Raw genomic sequence first — 16,927 nt, 5'->3', positions numbered from 1 at the left:
GGGGAGAGAAACACAATAAAACGGTCATGTGCAACACACATGACCGACTTTCCATCCAACGGATAAGCGACTGGACGGAAGGTAAATTTTGTCATACGTTGGCAAGTTCGGGAGGGTCATCTAACAATTTTAGTACATTGAGAGGTAAATTGTCACCTCGTGGATAAAACAATGGGGTAAAGTGTAATTATCCCTAACTTTTGCCTTCTCACAACTATCTGCGTGCTAAATGGATCCTTTTCTACCATTTTGATCCATCAAAGGTCACATGGCAAGCCTCATTAACAACGGATCTACTCACATGAACACAACAATACAAAAATGGGATTATCATTGTGATGAAGATAAAGAATTATACAATCAAGGAAAAAGATAGGACTGCATTAAATCTTGATCAACATGAAAGAATTGTGACTAGAATACAACTCTCAAATTGGGTAAAATTTCAAGGAAGAAGAAACACCACCTTCTGAGTTCACTCTTTTTCTTTCCTTTTCTTTTTTAAGCTATTAAAAAGAGGCATTTTACATTTACACTAACTGACCAATCCTCCCAAATATTTGCAACATTGAATTAATATTCAAAGGAAAAAACAGTGAAGGAAAAAATGAAACTAGTGGAGACTTGTCAAAAAATGGGTACTCCCCTGTTTGTTTGAAACTATGGACAGGAACGAGCTTATAAATGTCGGTAGTTACTTCTTGGTGCATTCCACATGACCTCCTTTCATCTTCCAGAAATCGCTAAATCTCTGAAGAAATGGGGTCCCAAATGAAGAACTCTGCTCAGTCAACAAACCTAAGATTCGCTGACATTGTTAGCTGCCATATTCATAGCAAATTCATCAATGACTGGCATATTTCTAACATGCTCGAGAAGCCCTGTAATTTCTCTGTGAACATAATTAAACCGTTCCTTGGAGATCAAGGACTCCGTCAATAAAGTTGCAGCAAGAGAATGAAATGCTTCAGTGCACTCATCGCTGCTGATTTGAACATGTTGATCATCCATGGGAAGTAAAGAACTCTCTAACCGCCAACGATGCAGAAAATACCTTTCTGGGAGCTCAAAGTAGTTCTTCACTATAAGCACTCGAAGAGAGTGCCTGCATAATATTCCCGAATGTTCAAATTCCTTACAGGAACAGTGGATTTGCTCATCATCTGGTATCCAAATCACCAAACATTCCCCATCCATTTTCTTGTAGTGTCGCACAATATAGGATCCATTTGCCATTTCTGTTATTGCATATTGCATGGACAGCACAATTTCATGTTGTAACACATTGAAAGCATAAGGTGTAAGAATACTTCGTGCATGTTCTTCAATAGGCATGCATGTCTTGATATGCATATACTGCATTCCTTCTCTGGTTTGATTTTGAATGTTAGCAGCAATTCCAATCTACAAGATCCAAAAGAAATCTTAGGCAGTTAATCAACTGACTGGTGGAACTTGGGGGAAGAGGGGAGAGAGGAAACAAAACATGGTCATGTAGGCAGAATACCTGATCAAAAAATACTTGCAAACACGTCTGTGCGCTCAAGATTCTTTTCAAGAACGAGTCCAAAGATTGTGAAAACTCAGCTGTCAACATACGAGCCACGAAGTGACTTTTAGTGTACGAAAGTGGCCAGGATGCTCTACATGAAAACAGTAATGATACATGCTTATCTGAAACAAGTCCAAACCGAGCAACCAAAAGATTCCATTGATGTTCAAAATCTTCTACACTCTCCAGATGACACAACATATCAAAGTCAGGTTTAAAATCTGCATACTGCGATCCAAGAGGCAAAGAGAACCAACTAGATAATTTGGATAGAATATGCCATATACATATCACATGTTTAGTATTGGGTAACTCCCTTGCTATAGCATCTCTGAGGCCCGAATCTATATCAGTTAGAATTGTCTGTGGCCGTCTTCCTCTCATAAATCGAACAAAAGTCTGTTCAAAAAGAAAAAAATCAAAAACAAATTGCATGAAGATAGACGCAAATTGATCACAAGAATTTGCGTCCACAAACCTGTAAAGCCCATGCAAATGAATGAGAATTTTCTTCTTGTAGCAAGACACACCCAAAGAAAATTGCCTTGCCGTGATTATCTATACCAAACCATACTCCAAGGAGCAATCCATAGGTGATAGAACGATATGTGGTGTCAAAAGTAACTACGTCACCAAATACTGCATATGCACGAACAGAGTCACCAGATGACCATGCAATATTTTCAACCTTACCATTTTCATCTGTGGTATAATCAAAAACAAAACCCGGATCCCTATCCACCATAGCCTTGCAGGCATCGACAAGTTCCAGTGTATCATTCTCCCTTTTCTCAGTGAGCAAAGCATCATTTTCTTGTACGGTCTTTTTACATGTCCGAACAAAATTTCTAACATCCTTCTCTATGAAGGGCAGCTGCCCAGGTTGAACTCCCTTTTCTAACTCCAACACTTTCACTATCCGGTTCACAGGAAACCCAGCTTTGGAGAGTAAAAGAATGCGTTCTTGATCAACCTCCTGTATTTTCCGATAAGCAGGAAGTAGGCGAACTTGGTCATCTTCCAATAATTCATGGTTATGAACATTACTAAATTGTGAAACATACCATTGAGTAACACCATCAACAATTTCCTTTGTCAAATATAATTTTGCATCGCATCCACATCGTACTGATTTACGCTCCCTTGGATGCTCCACATTGGCTTTTTTTCTGGGTTGATTAAACCCTGATCGATAACAAACAAAATCTCGTCTATATATACCTAAATTTTGGCTTTCAGTGGAACGTGCTTTTCGAATTGAAAACCCATTCTTCCGGGCAAAATTGCTATAGTATTCAAAGGCATCATCATCAGTTCTGAAAATTTGACCCACATAAGGAGTAAAGACTGCTTCTGCCGATGATGGTGATGACATTGTTTCATTCTTCAGTAGCTGAGAGCTTACTGAAGCCTGATCATCTCCTTCATACTTGATGTAACACTTCCAATCTCCACATGGGCACTGTTGGCGCCGAATCCAGATGTTGTTTGATGGCTTCATCGTCATTTTTATCGGAAAACCAAAAAGTGTTCCAAAACTCCTGTTCTTCTGTTTTGTTGCTGAATATGCTGAAAAATAATAAAATAGTTAATTATTTGAGACAGAAGAAAATGAAAACATTCACTCAAAATAAAATAAAATAAAATTATTTTCATCAATTGAGTTCATTTATTTTATTTGTGTATTTAAATTGAAACTAAAACCATAGCAAATCAAGTATCAATATTGCTTCCTTTTGCATATACCCTTGTTTTCTAATCAACTGTGGAAGCTTTCAAGAATTTAAATTTGAACCCTCTAAAGTGAACTTTCAATGCTCGAGTTAAAAATTATCTTCTCGACTACTGCAAAAATTTGGCTCTGCCCCAAAGTCCAGCTTGGATATAGGTTCAACTTAAAACTGAGTCGACTCTTTTCTTTTCTCAATGAAAAAGAAGAGAGACCACAGACCAAACTTAAAGCAGATAACAAAAATAGTGAAAGCCTTTCGGTTTTTTTTTTTTTTTTTTCATCTTGATGGTCTATATTTAATTATGTAGGATAAGAAAAAGAACTTCAACGTATAATTTTTGGAATATTACTAAGTAGGCATTTGGAAAACAAAAAGCTCAACTTAACTAACCCAGTCTTACTCAAATGTAGTTACTTCTTTGATACCTTGAAAACCAAATATTCTAAAACATAATTCTCAAAACTTCATTTTCTTTCATTATCCTCAGTTTCAGCACAAAAATGAAGGGAAAGCTAAATAGGAAGAAGCTTTCTTGGCGGCATAAACTGTTCAGGTAGGGATACTTGCAAATAAAGAGAAATCCACTAAAGGGATTTGATTTCCTTTAACAATGTAGTTCAATTCATGGCAAACCCAGGAATGAAAAATTAAAAAATAATAAAATCTAATTTGGCTAATTCAAGGATCAGTTTCATATAGAGAAAGATAAAATCACTAGGCCCCTAGTTAAAAAACCTAAATTTAGCTTGGGATTGTCTATGTACCACAATTTCAAAGCAGAATCAGGTAGGTCTAAGCAAATAAAGCATACCCAGCTCTAACGGAGATTAACACTTCAAGCAAAACGAATAGAAACCCCAAATTTAGCTTCAGATAGTGAGAACTAAAAACTGAACCCCAAAAAAAAAATGCATTAATTGCGATAATATCACATACCCAGTAAATAAAATTGCACGAAAAAGCCTTCAAATGATTCTAATTTCTCTGCCTTTAACAATGTGGTGTTGCAGAGCACCTGTAAGCACTGATACGGAAAATAAAAATTATGTAACAGAGTTTGATGAAAGAGTCGAACATCAAGATACCAGGACGAGAATCTTGTGAAAAATAAAAAATAAAATAAAAAACCCTAACCAGAACCCTTTTCAGGTCCTCTGTTTTTATTTGTGCTTTGGGTTCTTCATCGTCCTCTGCACTAGTTTTACAACTTTTACTAAATTAGTAGTCGAAGTATTATTATTATTATTATATATTATTATTATAGTGTAAGTCAATGTAGCCCAAAATCTTTGTGTGGGCCTACTTTAGAAAAGCCCAACCTCCGGAACCTTGCCAAGTATGCACATGGACATGTCATATGATGACGTGGCAACAATGGGATGGGTCTTGGGCTCAACTGGTTCATTTGTGTGATGGGCCGGTTTGTGGGTCTTCCCAGCATCCCATGGGCTCAAGAGCATTCTGTTGGAGATGCTTTAGATCAAATTTCACTATTATGAATTATTTTTCGTCTCCAACATAATAGAAAGAATATAATTTTTTCTAGCTAAAGTAGAAAATTGTATTTTTTTCAATAACTATTTTAGTTATTATTGTTGAAGATGCTTTTCTGTTCACATTAGAAAGAAAAATTATATTTTGTCTATTTTGTTGAAGAAGAAAAATGGCTTATAATAATTAAATTTGACTATTATGTTGGAGATGCTCTAAATAAGCAGAAGAGCATATTCATTATTTACACTACAAATAATTTTTTTACTATTTTCTCTCTCCTTTCTTTCACTATTTCCTACACAAAATAATATTTAAAGAAAATAAATAGTAGAATAGAGAATCTGTTGGAGTGTATAGAAAAATGAGTAGCTAAAATAGAAATTTATATTTTTTCTTAGTAGGTATTTTGGCTATTCCTTCTAGAGATCGATGCTCTAATCCCGCACCCCAAAATAGGCTTTCAAGAGGGAAATGGCATGAATTCAAGAAGATTATGGTTTGCAGAAAAATTATACGATGATATTCTTCTTCAGTGTTCACAAAAAATAGAGTGTCAATGCTTTTATTATGTGCATCTTATGTAAACGTGAAAACAACTCTTTTTTGTCTATAATCTTCTTTTAGAATTCTTATGTAGACATGAAAATAACTCTTTTGGTTATTGTGGAAGAGGTAAAAGAAACTACCTTTAAATGTAGAGAAAGCTTACGGAATTTGCATTTTTTTATTTTTTTTCTTCTTCATCTTCTTCTCCTCCCTCTTGCTATTTCGCTAGATTACTTGAAGTTGCAGTGGTTGCAGAGGTGGGGAGTTTTAGAGAGAACGAGAGATAGTGGAGAAGAAAACATGTTAGTAGTGTGGGTGGGGAGTTTTGGAGAGACAGAGAGACGGTGGGGAAGAAAGAAACCACATGCACGTACCGTGAGTCTTATTTCTAGTGTTTAAAGTCGGTTCTATAAAAGGCTAATAGTGCGTTTGGCATTTTAATTTAAAAAATTAAAAATTAAAAAATTAAAAAAAAATTAAAAAAGAAAAAAGAAAAAAAGAAGAAGCAATTTTAAATTAAATTCCAAAAAAAAATGTATTGTTTGAAAGTTAGTTTCTCAAAATTTGTGATTTAAAAACGTAAATAAATGCATGTTTTCAAATTGAAGGCAAGAGAACGTTTATAAAAACCCCATTTTTCGTGAGTAAATTGCATTCATGATCTGCCTTTGAGAGCCAATCGAAGCATAAATATGTGCCTTGGTATTAAGTCTTTCCTGTTAAAGTATGTCATGCATGTACCTCAGAAGACAGCGAAAATGACAAGTGTCTGACAAGTTCAACAGTTGCATTTTTCCTTGCATAAATTTCGCACAGTTGCAGAACAGCGCATGTCCTTATTTTACTGCTGAATTTAGTCCACGCCAATCCCGGTTTTTCTTGGTGTCAACAGTAGATAGAAGTCAGTTATAGATGGGTGTCTTTTCTTAGTTCCTTTTCTAGTTGCCTTGTTGTTCTACATAACATGTGGTTTACCCTTTGTAGTTTTATCTCTCTGTAAACGACTCTTTGAGTCCTTGCTATATATATGATCTTATCTCCTCTGTTTTGGTAGTTAACCAAAGCAGATATTCATTCAAGTTTTTCATGGTATCAGAGCCAATTTAGACTCACGTCAAAACTTTGATCCTTATTTTCGTTTGCTCTCCATTATGGCAACCTCAACAGATACTTCTGCCTTTTCTTTACCCAATCCCAATCACCAGGTGACTGTCAAACTTGACAGCACCAATTATCTCAGATGGCTGACACAATTTAATCCTATATTGCGTAGCAATGATCTGATGGGCATCGTTGACGGATCTGAGCCGTGCCCTCAGCCAACCTTGACTGATGATCAAGGCAAGGAAATTCCTAATCCAGAATTTCGTCTCTGGAATAGAAAGGATCAATGCATCCTTAGTTGGATCAATGTCACTCTCTCGGAAAAGGTATTGTCCACAGTGTATGGACTCAATACCTCGAGACAAGTTTGGACTGCATTAGCAAGTAGATTTGCCTCACAGTCACGATCTCATATTTCACATTTGAAGAAGCAATTGCAAAACTTGCATCAAGGAGCAAAGTCCTGCTCAGAATATTTGCAGAATGCCAAGATTTGGTCAGACGAGTTAGCTGCTGTAGGTAAACCTATAGCAGATGAAGATTTGATTTCTTTCATTGTTAATGGTTTAAATCCTTCTTTTAATAGCTTTATTTCGGCATATACTTTTGCCACCCGAGAGAATCAACTTTCCTTTGAAGATTTTCAGGCAGAACTTCTCAGCCATGAAATGCTACTAGAGCAGCAGCAAACTCATGCTACTGATCCCTCCATGTTTGCTCTTTACTCTCATAAAGGGCCAAACCGTAATTTTCAGCCCAAAAACAAGACACCACATAATGGGTCCTCTGTCAAGTACCAATCACGCCCTTTCACCCAAAAGCCACACCATGGCTTCTATGGTCCCCCACCAAATGCCAAGTTACAACAACATTTCCAAGGCTATCCACCAAAATTCCAAGGTTCTCAACAATACCAACCAGGATTGAAATTCTCAAGTGGTCGACAGCAACCCTTCTCCAATGGTCCATCTCGTGTTCCTTGTCAGATTTGTGGGAGAACCAACCACTTGGCTCTTGACTGCTACCACCGCATGGATTATTCATTTCAAGGAAAATTTCCTCCTACTCATCTAGCAGCAATGGTGGCCCATACTAATACAGCCTATGATGATCAACCTTGGTTGGCCGACAGTGGAGCAAATGCCCACGTTACAAATGAGTTGGAGAACTTACAAATTCAACAACCTTTTCAAAATGCTGATACTGTTGCTGTGGGAAATGGATCGGATCTTGCTATCAAAAACACTGGTTCCTCTCTCCTTCACTCTTCCAATTCCACTTTTCATCTTAAAAATATTTTGCATTGTCCTCAATCATCTGCAAATCTGCTTTCCATACAAAAATTTTGTGTTGACAATTCTTGCTATTTTATCCTAACATCTTCACATTTTTTTATTAAGGACTTGCGAACTCAGGCAACACTCTTGGAAGGGAGGAGTGAAAATGGTCTATATCCACTATGGCTTGGAAAGAACTTTCTCAAAGGGACATCCAAGGCATTTACTGCTTTGATAGGAGTTAGAGTATCCTCTCTAGTGTGGCATTTTCGGCTAGGACACCCATCCTTGGACATTGTTAACCGAATTGTCAAGAACAAAAGTCTCCCAGTTTCTAGTTTTGATTTCAATCAAAATGTTGTATGTACTTCATGCCAGCTAGGCAAAAGTAAAAAGCAACCCTTTCATGCTTCTAACCGCATTTCTTCTCAACCTTTACAACTTATTCATACTGATGTTTGGACGTCACCAGTTCAGTCTGTTAGTGGGTGTAAATTTCATGTGATTTTTGTGGATGATTTTTCTCGTTTTACATGGATATATCCTCTCTATCACAAGTCCGAAGTTTTTGAAAAATTTGTGAAGTTTAAGCTATTAGTTGAGAACCAATTCTCAACTAAAATTAAACAAATGCAGTCTGATGGGGGAGGTGAGTACAACTCTCTTCATTTTCAATCTTTCTTAACCAAACATGGCATTATTCACAGAAAAACTTGTCCATACACTTCTCCTCAAAATGGGGTTGCTGAGAGAAAGTTAAGACATATTTTGGAAATGGGATTAACTCTTCTTGCTCACTCTCATCTATCTAATAAATACTGGCCAGATGCCTTTAATACTGCTGTATATATCATCAATAGATTACCCACACCAATTCTAGAGCATGTGTCACCTTATTTCAAAGTGTACAACCGTGATCCTGATTATCAAGCATTTCGAGTCTTTGGGTGCTTATGCTACCCACTTCTCAGACCATACGGTCTGCACAAGTTAGAATATAGGTCAAAGCCTTGTATTTTTCTTGGTTATAACTATGCTGGTTACAAGTGTTTGGATCCTGTTACAAAGCAAATTTATTTGTCTAGACATGTCATTTTTGATGAAAGTTCATTCCCTGCAACAGAAAAGGATACTTCACGCCTTCCCTCCAAGATTAATGCCCAAGGTGATTCTTCCCTTTTACTCCCTATTTTTAATAAATCTCATGACTCTGATTGTCTCCCTCATGAAACCACTAGTGATTCTCTCTCTCATGATCCTACCTTGTCAAGTGGGCCCCCACTTTTACAACATCCAGCACCTCACATCTCTCCTGCAGACAGGTTACATACACAAGTTCCCATATCAAATACACATATTCCAATTTCTACACTCTCTCATGATCCTTCCTTGTCAAGTGGGCCCCCGGTTTTATCACATCCAGCTGCATCTCACATCTCTCCTGCAGACCAGTCACATACACTTGTTCCAATTTCTGCAATAAGCGTCAACTCAGCCTCACCTACGCCTCAGCCTTTCTTGCCTCAGCCTTTCTTGCCACTTGAGCCTACGCCTGTCCCTTGTTCTGAACCACATATCAGTACACCATCCCTTTCTCCTCAACTAGCCCCTACTGCCGAATCCCATCCAGATACCACCCTTTCCACCCATGATTTAATTCCCTCCTCCCATGTCTATCATCCCATGGTAACTCGATCAAAAACTGGTTCTCTTAAACCCAAATCTTTTTCTGAATATCAACTATTTCACACCACTAAATATCCTTTTCTTAGCCTTCATACCACTCTATCTGAAATGGAGCCCTCCTCTTATGGTAAGGCCGTTCTCGACCCTCGATGGAGACATGCCATGCAACTCGAGTTTGATGCTCTAATTTCGAATGATACTTGGACATTATGTCCTCGACCACTCCAACACAACGTCATTCGGAATAAATGGGTCTTCAAGATAAAGAAGAAAGCTGATGGCACAGTAGAGAGATTCAAGGCTAGGTTGGTTGCTAAGGGATTTGATCAACAAAGTGGAGTGGACTACACTGAAACTTTTAGTCCAGTGATTAAACCCTCCACCATTCGGATTATCCTTGCTGTTGCAGTTCAATTTGAGTGGGATATCAGACAACTGGATGTGTCCAATGCATTTTTGCATGGGAATTTGCTTGAAGAAGTTTATATGGAGCAACCTCAAGGCTTTGCTGCCAAGGGTCAACCAGATTTGGTGTGTAAATTACACAAAGCCATCTATGGCTTAAAGCAAGCTCCACGAGCTTGGTTCACTAGGCTATCCAATTTTCTTCTCGATCTTGGTTTTACAGCTTCCCTAGTGGACACATCGTTATTCATCTACATTTGTGGAAGCATTCAGATTTACATGCTAGTCTATGTAGATGATATTATCATCACTGGTACCCATTCCTCAGTTATCAGTTCCCTCATAGTGAAGCTGCAGTGCGAATTCCCTGTGAAGGACTTGGGTCCTTTAAATTTTTTTCTTGGCATTCAGGTGACCCGTACTAGCCATGGACTTCACTTATGTCAAACGAAATACATATTTGATTTGCTGTGCAGAACACATATGGAGCATGCCAAACCAGCACAGTCACCATGTTCCTCTGGATCCAAGCTCTCTCAGCTTGATGGGGAATTGCTATCTGATCCTACAGCCTATAGACAAATTGTGGGGGCACTCCAATATTGTACTCTTACTCGACCAGAAATTGCATTTTCTGTTAATCAACTCTGTCAACACATGCATTCTCCTACATCCACACATTGGACAGCCGCAAAGAGAGTTTTGCGGTATCTTAAAGGGGCACCTGATCATGGTCTCTATTATACTAAAGGCAATCTTCAGCTTAATGCCTTCTGCGATTCTGATTGGGCAGGATGCCCTGATGATCGCCGATCCACTACTGGCTTTGCTGTATTTTTGGGTGATTGCCTAGTGTCTTGGAGTGCAAAGAAACAGGCTGTGGTGTCAAGGTCAAGTACTGAGGCTGAGTACAGATCCTTAGCTGTTACTACTGCAGAGCTCTTTTGGCTTAGAATGTTGTTTAAAGAAATTTCTATTCCTCTGACCATGGCTCCTGTCCTCTGGTGTGACAATCTTAGTGCCCTAGCTTTGGCATCTAATCCAGTTTTTCATGCTAGAACCAAGCACATAGAAGTGGATTACCATTTTGTTCGTGAAAAAGTCCTTAATCGTGATATCATCATCAAATTCATCTCTACTCATGATCAAGTAGCTGATGTATTTACCAAAGGTCTATCCTCTGCAAGATTTTTGTTTTTGAAGTCCAAGATGATGGTGGTTCTACCCCCATCCTCTTGAGAGGGGCTGTTAAAGTATGTCATGCATGTACCTCAGAAGACAGCGAAAATGACAAGTGTCTGACAAGTTCAACAGTTGCATTTTTCCTTGCATAAATTTCGCACAGTTGCAGAACAGCGCATGTCCTTATTTTACTGCTGAATTTAGTCCACGCCAATCCCGGTTTTTCTTGGTGTCAACAGTAGATAGAAGTCAGTTATAGATGGGTGTCTTTTCTTAGTTCCTTTTCTAGTTGCCTTGTTGTTCTACATAACATGTGGTTTACCCTTTGTAGTTTTATCTCTCTGTAAACGACTCTTTGAGTCCTTGCTATATATATGATCTTATCTCCTCTGTTTTGGTAGTTAACCAAAGCAGATACTCATTCAAGTTTTTCATTTCCCAAACAATGCCATACAAGGGAACTATAAGAAGTTTTCTCTGTAATATATACTGCTAACTGTGCCTTGGTATTCTTCCTAAATGCACACAAAACGGCTCTAATAAGTGCCACGCCTGGGAGATTCCCAAGCAGAGTGTGTCAAGAGCTCCTAAGTCCTAAATGTTTTTTCACGTGGCAATCTAACCCAAGTGCTTCCAAGTACATGCACAAAAGAAGGTAAAAACATAAAACAAAAACACATAAAAAAATCATGCCGAAGAAGAACTACTTTGGGCTTCATCGTTCCCAGGTGCAGCAGGATCCTCTTCATGTAGAACTCCTTCAGGCACGGACGGGCCATCTCCAGCAATATTGTCTTCCAGAGATGCGAGGGCCTCGAGAGTCTCGGAACCTGGGACAAAGTCCTCCGCATCAAGCTTTGAAATGTCCATTTTTGGGGGACCTCCTTCGACCAAGTCCCTGAGGGTGTCGAACCCTTGTGTAAAACCAAGGCCCCAGGCAGCCTCCCTGGTCACCCGAGCCTTCCAAAGCTGTCTCTCCAATTGGGATGTCAAGTCTCTTTCAGTTTCCAGGTCTTTCCGGGTAATTTTCAACATATCTGAAACTGACTTCCACTGCCTCTGGCTGCGCCTCAGCTTCAGTTGAGTCTTCTCCAACTCCCTCCGCACTGTACTTGGCTCGATTCCAAGCTGGGAGGAACGGGCCAACTCAGCATCGAGTTTGGTCTTCACATTGTTGAGCTCCGTGGTCAACTTAGCTTGTTTAGCTTGAAGATCGGCTTCAAGTTTGGCAGACCTTTCCTTCTCATCCGCTAGCTCCTCCCGAAGACCCTCCAAAGCTGTAGACATGGCCTTCTCAGACTCAAGTTCTTTGTGCAGTGCCTTCAACTTAGCTCGGGCAGCCTCAAAGTCAGTATGGATTGATCCAAGCTCGGCCGATCTGGCCTTCTCGGATTCTAGCTCCTCCCTGACAGATTTGAGCTGAGCCTCCTTTTCCTCCAGTGCTGCTCGGGTCAAATCAAGCTCGGTTTCCTTAGCCTCCAGGTTGCCGCAGTCGTCCTCAGATCTTTGTTGAGACCGAGCGTCTTGAAGTTGGGCCAGAGCATCGTCTAGTTGAGCCTTAGTATCCTTGAGTTTGGCCTGTGTAGTCTCGAGCTCACCCAAGGATTGCATGTCAGTCTTGTGCCGCTCTTGCTCTTTGCAAAGAGCCACGGTCTCCAATGCAGCCTAAGGACACATAACATGGAACATATAAGTACAATGAAAAACAGAAGCTGACTAAGCCCAGAATATGCATCGACTCTTACCTGAGCTAGAAGGCCACATAACCTCTCACTGATGGTTGTGCAAGGCTCTCCCCTCCTCTTCGCTAAGCAGTCTGCGGGAAAAACCTTCTCGAGTAACCTCACCGGGTGCCTGAGCTGTTCTACCCACCTAGCTGGAGAACGGGCATCAGATTGTGCTGCCGGAGGCAGTCTGTCTTGGTCGCTAGAATAAGAGCCCTCGGGCGTGTGGAGGACCACTCCTTTCCGTCTCGCTTCAGGCACCCGATCTGCACGGTGCGGAGCTCCAGGCTGTTCAGCTGCTCCCTTGCTATTCCAGTGAATAATATATGGGACATCGGAACCAGATGAGGTAGAAGCTTCAAGTTCCATAGGCGTAGCCCGCTCAGGTTGGGCAGCTGGCCCCATTTCTAAGGCCCGAGTGGTCAGTGGTTTAGAAGCCCCAGGCACCGGCACATGATCCAGAGAAGTCCCAAGTGTAGCAGCAACCGAAGGCGCCTCAGCTGTCTTGGTTTGAGAAGGAACTTTTTCCTTCCCCAGGCCCTTAGAACCGGACCCGACAAAGGAAGCTAAACACCTCCGAGCCTGAGCGTCGTTGGGAGTAGTATCCTCTCGAGAAGTCTTTGCCTTTTTGCTTGAGCGGGCATCAGCCTCTTTCAAACCTCGAGCCCGGGACTTCTGTGAGTTAACAATGACCCGAGGATCGCTTGAAATTATGCCTGCTAAGGAAAGCAACCCTGTAGAACACACAAATAGCAGATATAGCCACTACTGGAGTAGCGGTGTCACACTTACCTATCCCTGCTAGAGAGGGCTTAGGATGAAAAAGGTATTTCTGCATGTTCTCCGTGGATGTCAACTCAGAAAAACTCCTCTTCGTCCGGTTTTCGGCCGCCCACTTTACCAACTGATCCACCCGGTCGGACTCCTCCACGCTCAAAGTCGGCTCGGAACAAGCTGCATAAGACAATAAGGAAATGAGCAAACAAAACCAAGCCGGCAAAATCCCACAATGGACACTTGTCGGAAAGAAAACCATGACAAACTCACTTTCCGGGAGAGGGTATCCCCATCTCCTATTGACACCAATCGGCATCCGTTTGTCCTTGTCCATATTCCCGAACTCCCACTCACTACCGGAGACGAAGAAAAACCTATTCCTCCACTTCTTGTTATTAGATGGGAGATATGAAACAAGATTCCGTTCGGAGCAGCGACAATGGAAGGTCCAGACCCCGATGTACTCCTTAGGGCGGTAGCAGTACAGGAATTCCTTCACCGATAATCGACGCTTGGCTCCAAGAACAGAGGGCCAGAGAACAGAACAAGCTAATAGGATCCGCCAGCCGCTTGGCATCAGTTGGGAGGGGGCAAGACTAAGGTAGGCCAGCACCTCCCTCACCTCATGGGGAATCGGGAATCGAAGCCCAGCCTTCAGCGATTCCTCGTGCAGGGCCACTTCATCCCAGACAGTGAAGACGGATACCCTTTCATCACGCTCAGGAGCCCTGAGTATTATTGAACTCGGGATATGGTAAGCCCGCCGAATGCGTTCCAGCTGCTGGTCCATCAGAGTGGAGCGCCAGCGATTCGCCTCAAAAGTTTTTGACTGGGCGCGAGGCGGAGGCATAGCAGTATGGAAATCTAGTATTTGGAAGAAGAAGAAAAATGCTCAACTTAACCAACCCCAAGACATCAATCTTTCTTAAACGTAGGTACTTTCTTCTTTGATACCTGCATAACCAAAAATTCTAGAACATAATATTCAAAAATTCTTTTTCTTTCATTATCCTCAGTTTCAGCATCAAAATGAAGGGAAAGCTAAATCAAAATGATGATAGGAACAAGCTTTCTTGGAGGCATAAACTGTTCAGGCAAGGATATTTGCAAATAGCCAAAAAAAACCCATTATAGGGATTTGATTTCCTTTAGCAATGTGGTATTGTGGTTCAAGTCAGAGAAAACCCAGGAATGAAAAATAAAATATATATCTAATTAAGATTATTCAAGGACCAGTTTCATATAGAGAGAGATAAAAATCAACAGGTCCAGGTAAAAAACCTAAATTTCAATTTCTCGGCAGACTCATGCAGGTCTTGAAAGTTGAAAGAAATCTGGTTTGGTTGTTTGACCAGAAGGTCCAGAACCAGTGCGGTATCCTCTATTTATAGAGTATCATTTTTACAAGAGCTTACAAGTGTGTAGAAGAATACAAGTACAAGATTCACAAAGCACATAAAATAAGAAGAGACAGAAAAGGTATGCTACAAGGACTAGAGTGTGGGCTGAATTTAATGAGAAGATGGAATCCCGGGGGACAAGAATCAGAAAGGTACGATCCTGCAGCTGCAGTCAGCTGCTGTGAGAGGACAGGCAGAATGACAGGAGCTGGTTTTGAGGGTGTGGCACCCGGGGTGTGCTGTGTGACAGGAAAAGTTCGTTTTCCCAATTAGTATAGAATTTCTCCTGAAGTAAAGAAAAATTCCTCCAGGAAAGCAGTTATTAACAGTATCTAGAGCATCTTTTTTTTTTTTTTTTTTTTTTCGGTAATGAAAAAATTATTTTTACATTTTTCTTTTCTGTTAGTCAGGCATTCTTTTCAAGAACATTAGTGTACGAATCATTAAATCCTTGGAACATAAGAAAGTAAGAATATAGCTAGGCTGGGGGTTGATTGACTAATGCTCCAACTACATTAATTTATGGATTTGATGAATAGGATATCTTGTGATTTTTTGGATTATTTTGTTATAATAATTATAGATGATATATTCGTATAGTTTGAAAGTTTAAAGAAGTATGAATGTCATATGAGGGTGGCCGGAGTAACAAATCTTGTGAGAAAAGAATTAAGCTGTATGCCAAGTTTTAATAAATGTGGATTTTAATTCAATCAAGTTACCTTTAAGGGGTATGGATAGAATTTCTATAGATCTTAGTAAGGTGAACGTTGTGGTCCTTTGTGCAATCCTAACTATATAGTGCGATTGATGTTAGAAATTTCTTAGGTCTTTCTTAGTACTATAAAAAATTTGTGGAATGATTTTTTAGAATAGTGCTCTCATTGAAGTAGTTGACATGAGAGAATGTTAGTTATAACTGGACAAAAGAGTGTAAGAAAGGTTTTCAAGAATTAAAGCAGATTAGTGTTTTCTTTTAGTAGTTAGAAGACTGAATTGTGATTAAGAAATTAAAATTTTGGTTGGAAGATTTTGAATAGTTGCTGACAGAGCATGAAGTTTTTGATTGGGTTTATAAGGTCGAGGAAACTGGGTTGATATCCGAAAGTTTTGAGTATACTATATTTTGGTTTTGCTAAAAAGAATTGTAGATTGGTGACTAGTCTTTGATTTTGATCGGAGGTGTGTGTTATTTAGAAGAAGAAGAAGAAGAAAAAAAAAAACTATTGGTATTATGGAAGTTAACCAATTGGGATGTAATTTTTGATGTTTGGTTTGCTGACTACGAGCTTGTAGGTATGTGGATTTCTTAGTTGCTGGCTTAGTGTTGGTGTTGGTGACTATTATATTTGGAAGTTTTGTTTTGTTAAAATCTTGGGTTGCTAATATTGATTTTGGGGGATCATTTGAACTTTGATTTTTGGTTGTGTGAAAAAAATTATGTTCCTGAAGGATTCCTCGAGCATGCATATTGGTAAATACTAAAGAGTTTATTGTTTCTGAGTAGCTATTGAATTGTATACTTGTTAATGATGCTATAGTTGGTGTACACATAAAGAGAAAGAACATATTTTGTTAAGGTCTGATTCATGATAGTACTATATGGTGTATAGGATTTTGGTGGAGCTGGTGTATTTCATTGATGGGTATATCTTAGATTATTTTTATGTCTCTTAATTTGAGATTATCGTTGTTCTATAATATATGATGGAATTAATTGAAGAAATGAGATTTGTTATTTGATGAGTTTTGCAAATAGTACATAAGATATATTGTAAGATTGCTTCCATTGAATTTATTACATGAGAAAGTGTAGCCTATACCTCTTCTTAGTTGAAACTTTATTTACCGAATTATCTAAAGCAGGACTTAGAGCAAGTAATAATAGTTTTTGAAAAGAAAAAATGAATTTATTGGGATCACAAAAGTCTGAGTATTTATTTACTATTAAAGAGTTAAACACGAGGCAATATAGATGGGTTGACTTGATTAAGAATTGAGTATTTATTTACCATTAAAGAGTTAAACATGAGGCAACATAGATGGT

General features: G+C 39.4%; 2 protein-coding genes across 2 annotated transcripts; both read right to left on the bottom strand.

The window, feature by feature from the left end:
* Positions 1-352: 352 nt before the first annotated feature.
* LOC133859321 (putative protein FAR1-RELATED SEQUENCE 10) lies at positions 353-4,484 on the bottom strand. The gene is made up of 5 exons (XM_062294693.1): positions 4,420-4,484; positions 4,222-4,309; positions 2,031-3,121; positions 1,508-1,951; positions 353-1,404 (listed from the first exon to the last, which is right to left on the bottom strand). The coding sequence occupies exons 3-5, from the start codon at positions 3,057-3,059 to the stop codon at positions 799-801; spliced, it is 2,079 nt and encodes a 692-aa protein (XP_062150677.1). The 5' UTR covers positions 3,060-3,121; positions 4,222-4,309; positions 4,420-4,484; the 3' UTR covers positions 353-798.
* Positions 4,485-11,441: 6,957 nt separating this feature from the next.
* Positions 11,442-14,762, bottom strand: LOC133860818 (uncharacterized). The gene is made up of 3 exons (XM_062296444.1): positions 13,751-14,762; positions 12,725-13,657; positions 11,442-12,644 (listed from the first exon to the last, which is right to left on the bottom strand). The coding sequence occupies exons 2-3, from the start codon at positions 13,106-13,108 to the stop codon at positions 11,667-11,669; spliced, it is 1,362 nt and encodes a 453-aa protein (XP_062152428.1). The 5' UTR covers positions 13,109-13,657; positions 13,751-14,762; the 3' UTR covers positions 11,442-11,666.
* Positions 14,763-16,927: the final 2,165 nt, after the last annotated feature.

This window comes from Alnus glutinosa, chromosome 2 (assembly GCF_958979055.1).
Source record: "Alnus glutinosa chromosome 2, dhAlnGlut1.1, whole genome shotgun sequence".
In the NCBI taxonomy this organism is placed as follows: domain Eukaryota; kingdom Viridiplantae; phylum Streptophyta; class Magnoliopsida; order Fagales; family Betulaceae; genus Alnus; species Alnus glutinosa.
The sequence above is the reverse complement of the archived record's forward strand: the minus strand, read 5'-3'. Positions and strand labels throughout refer to the sequence as shown.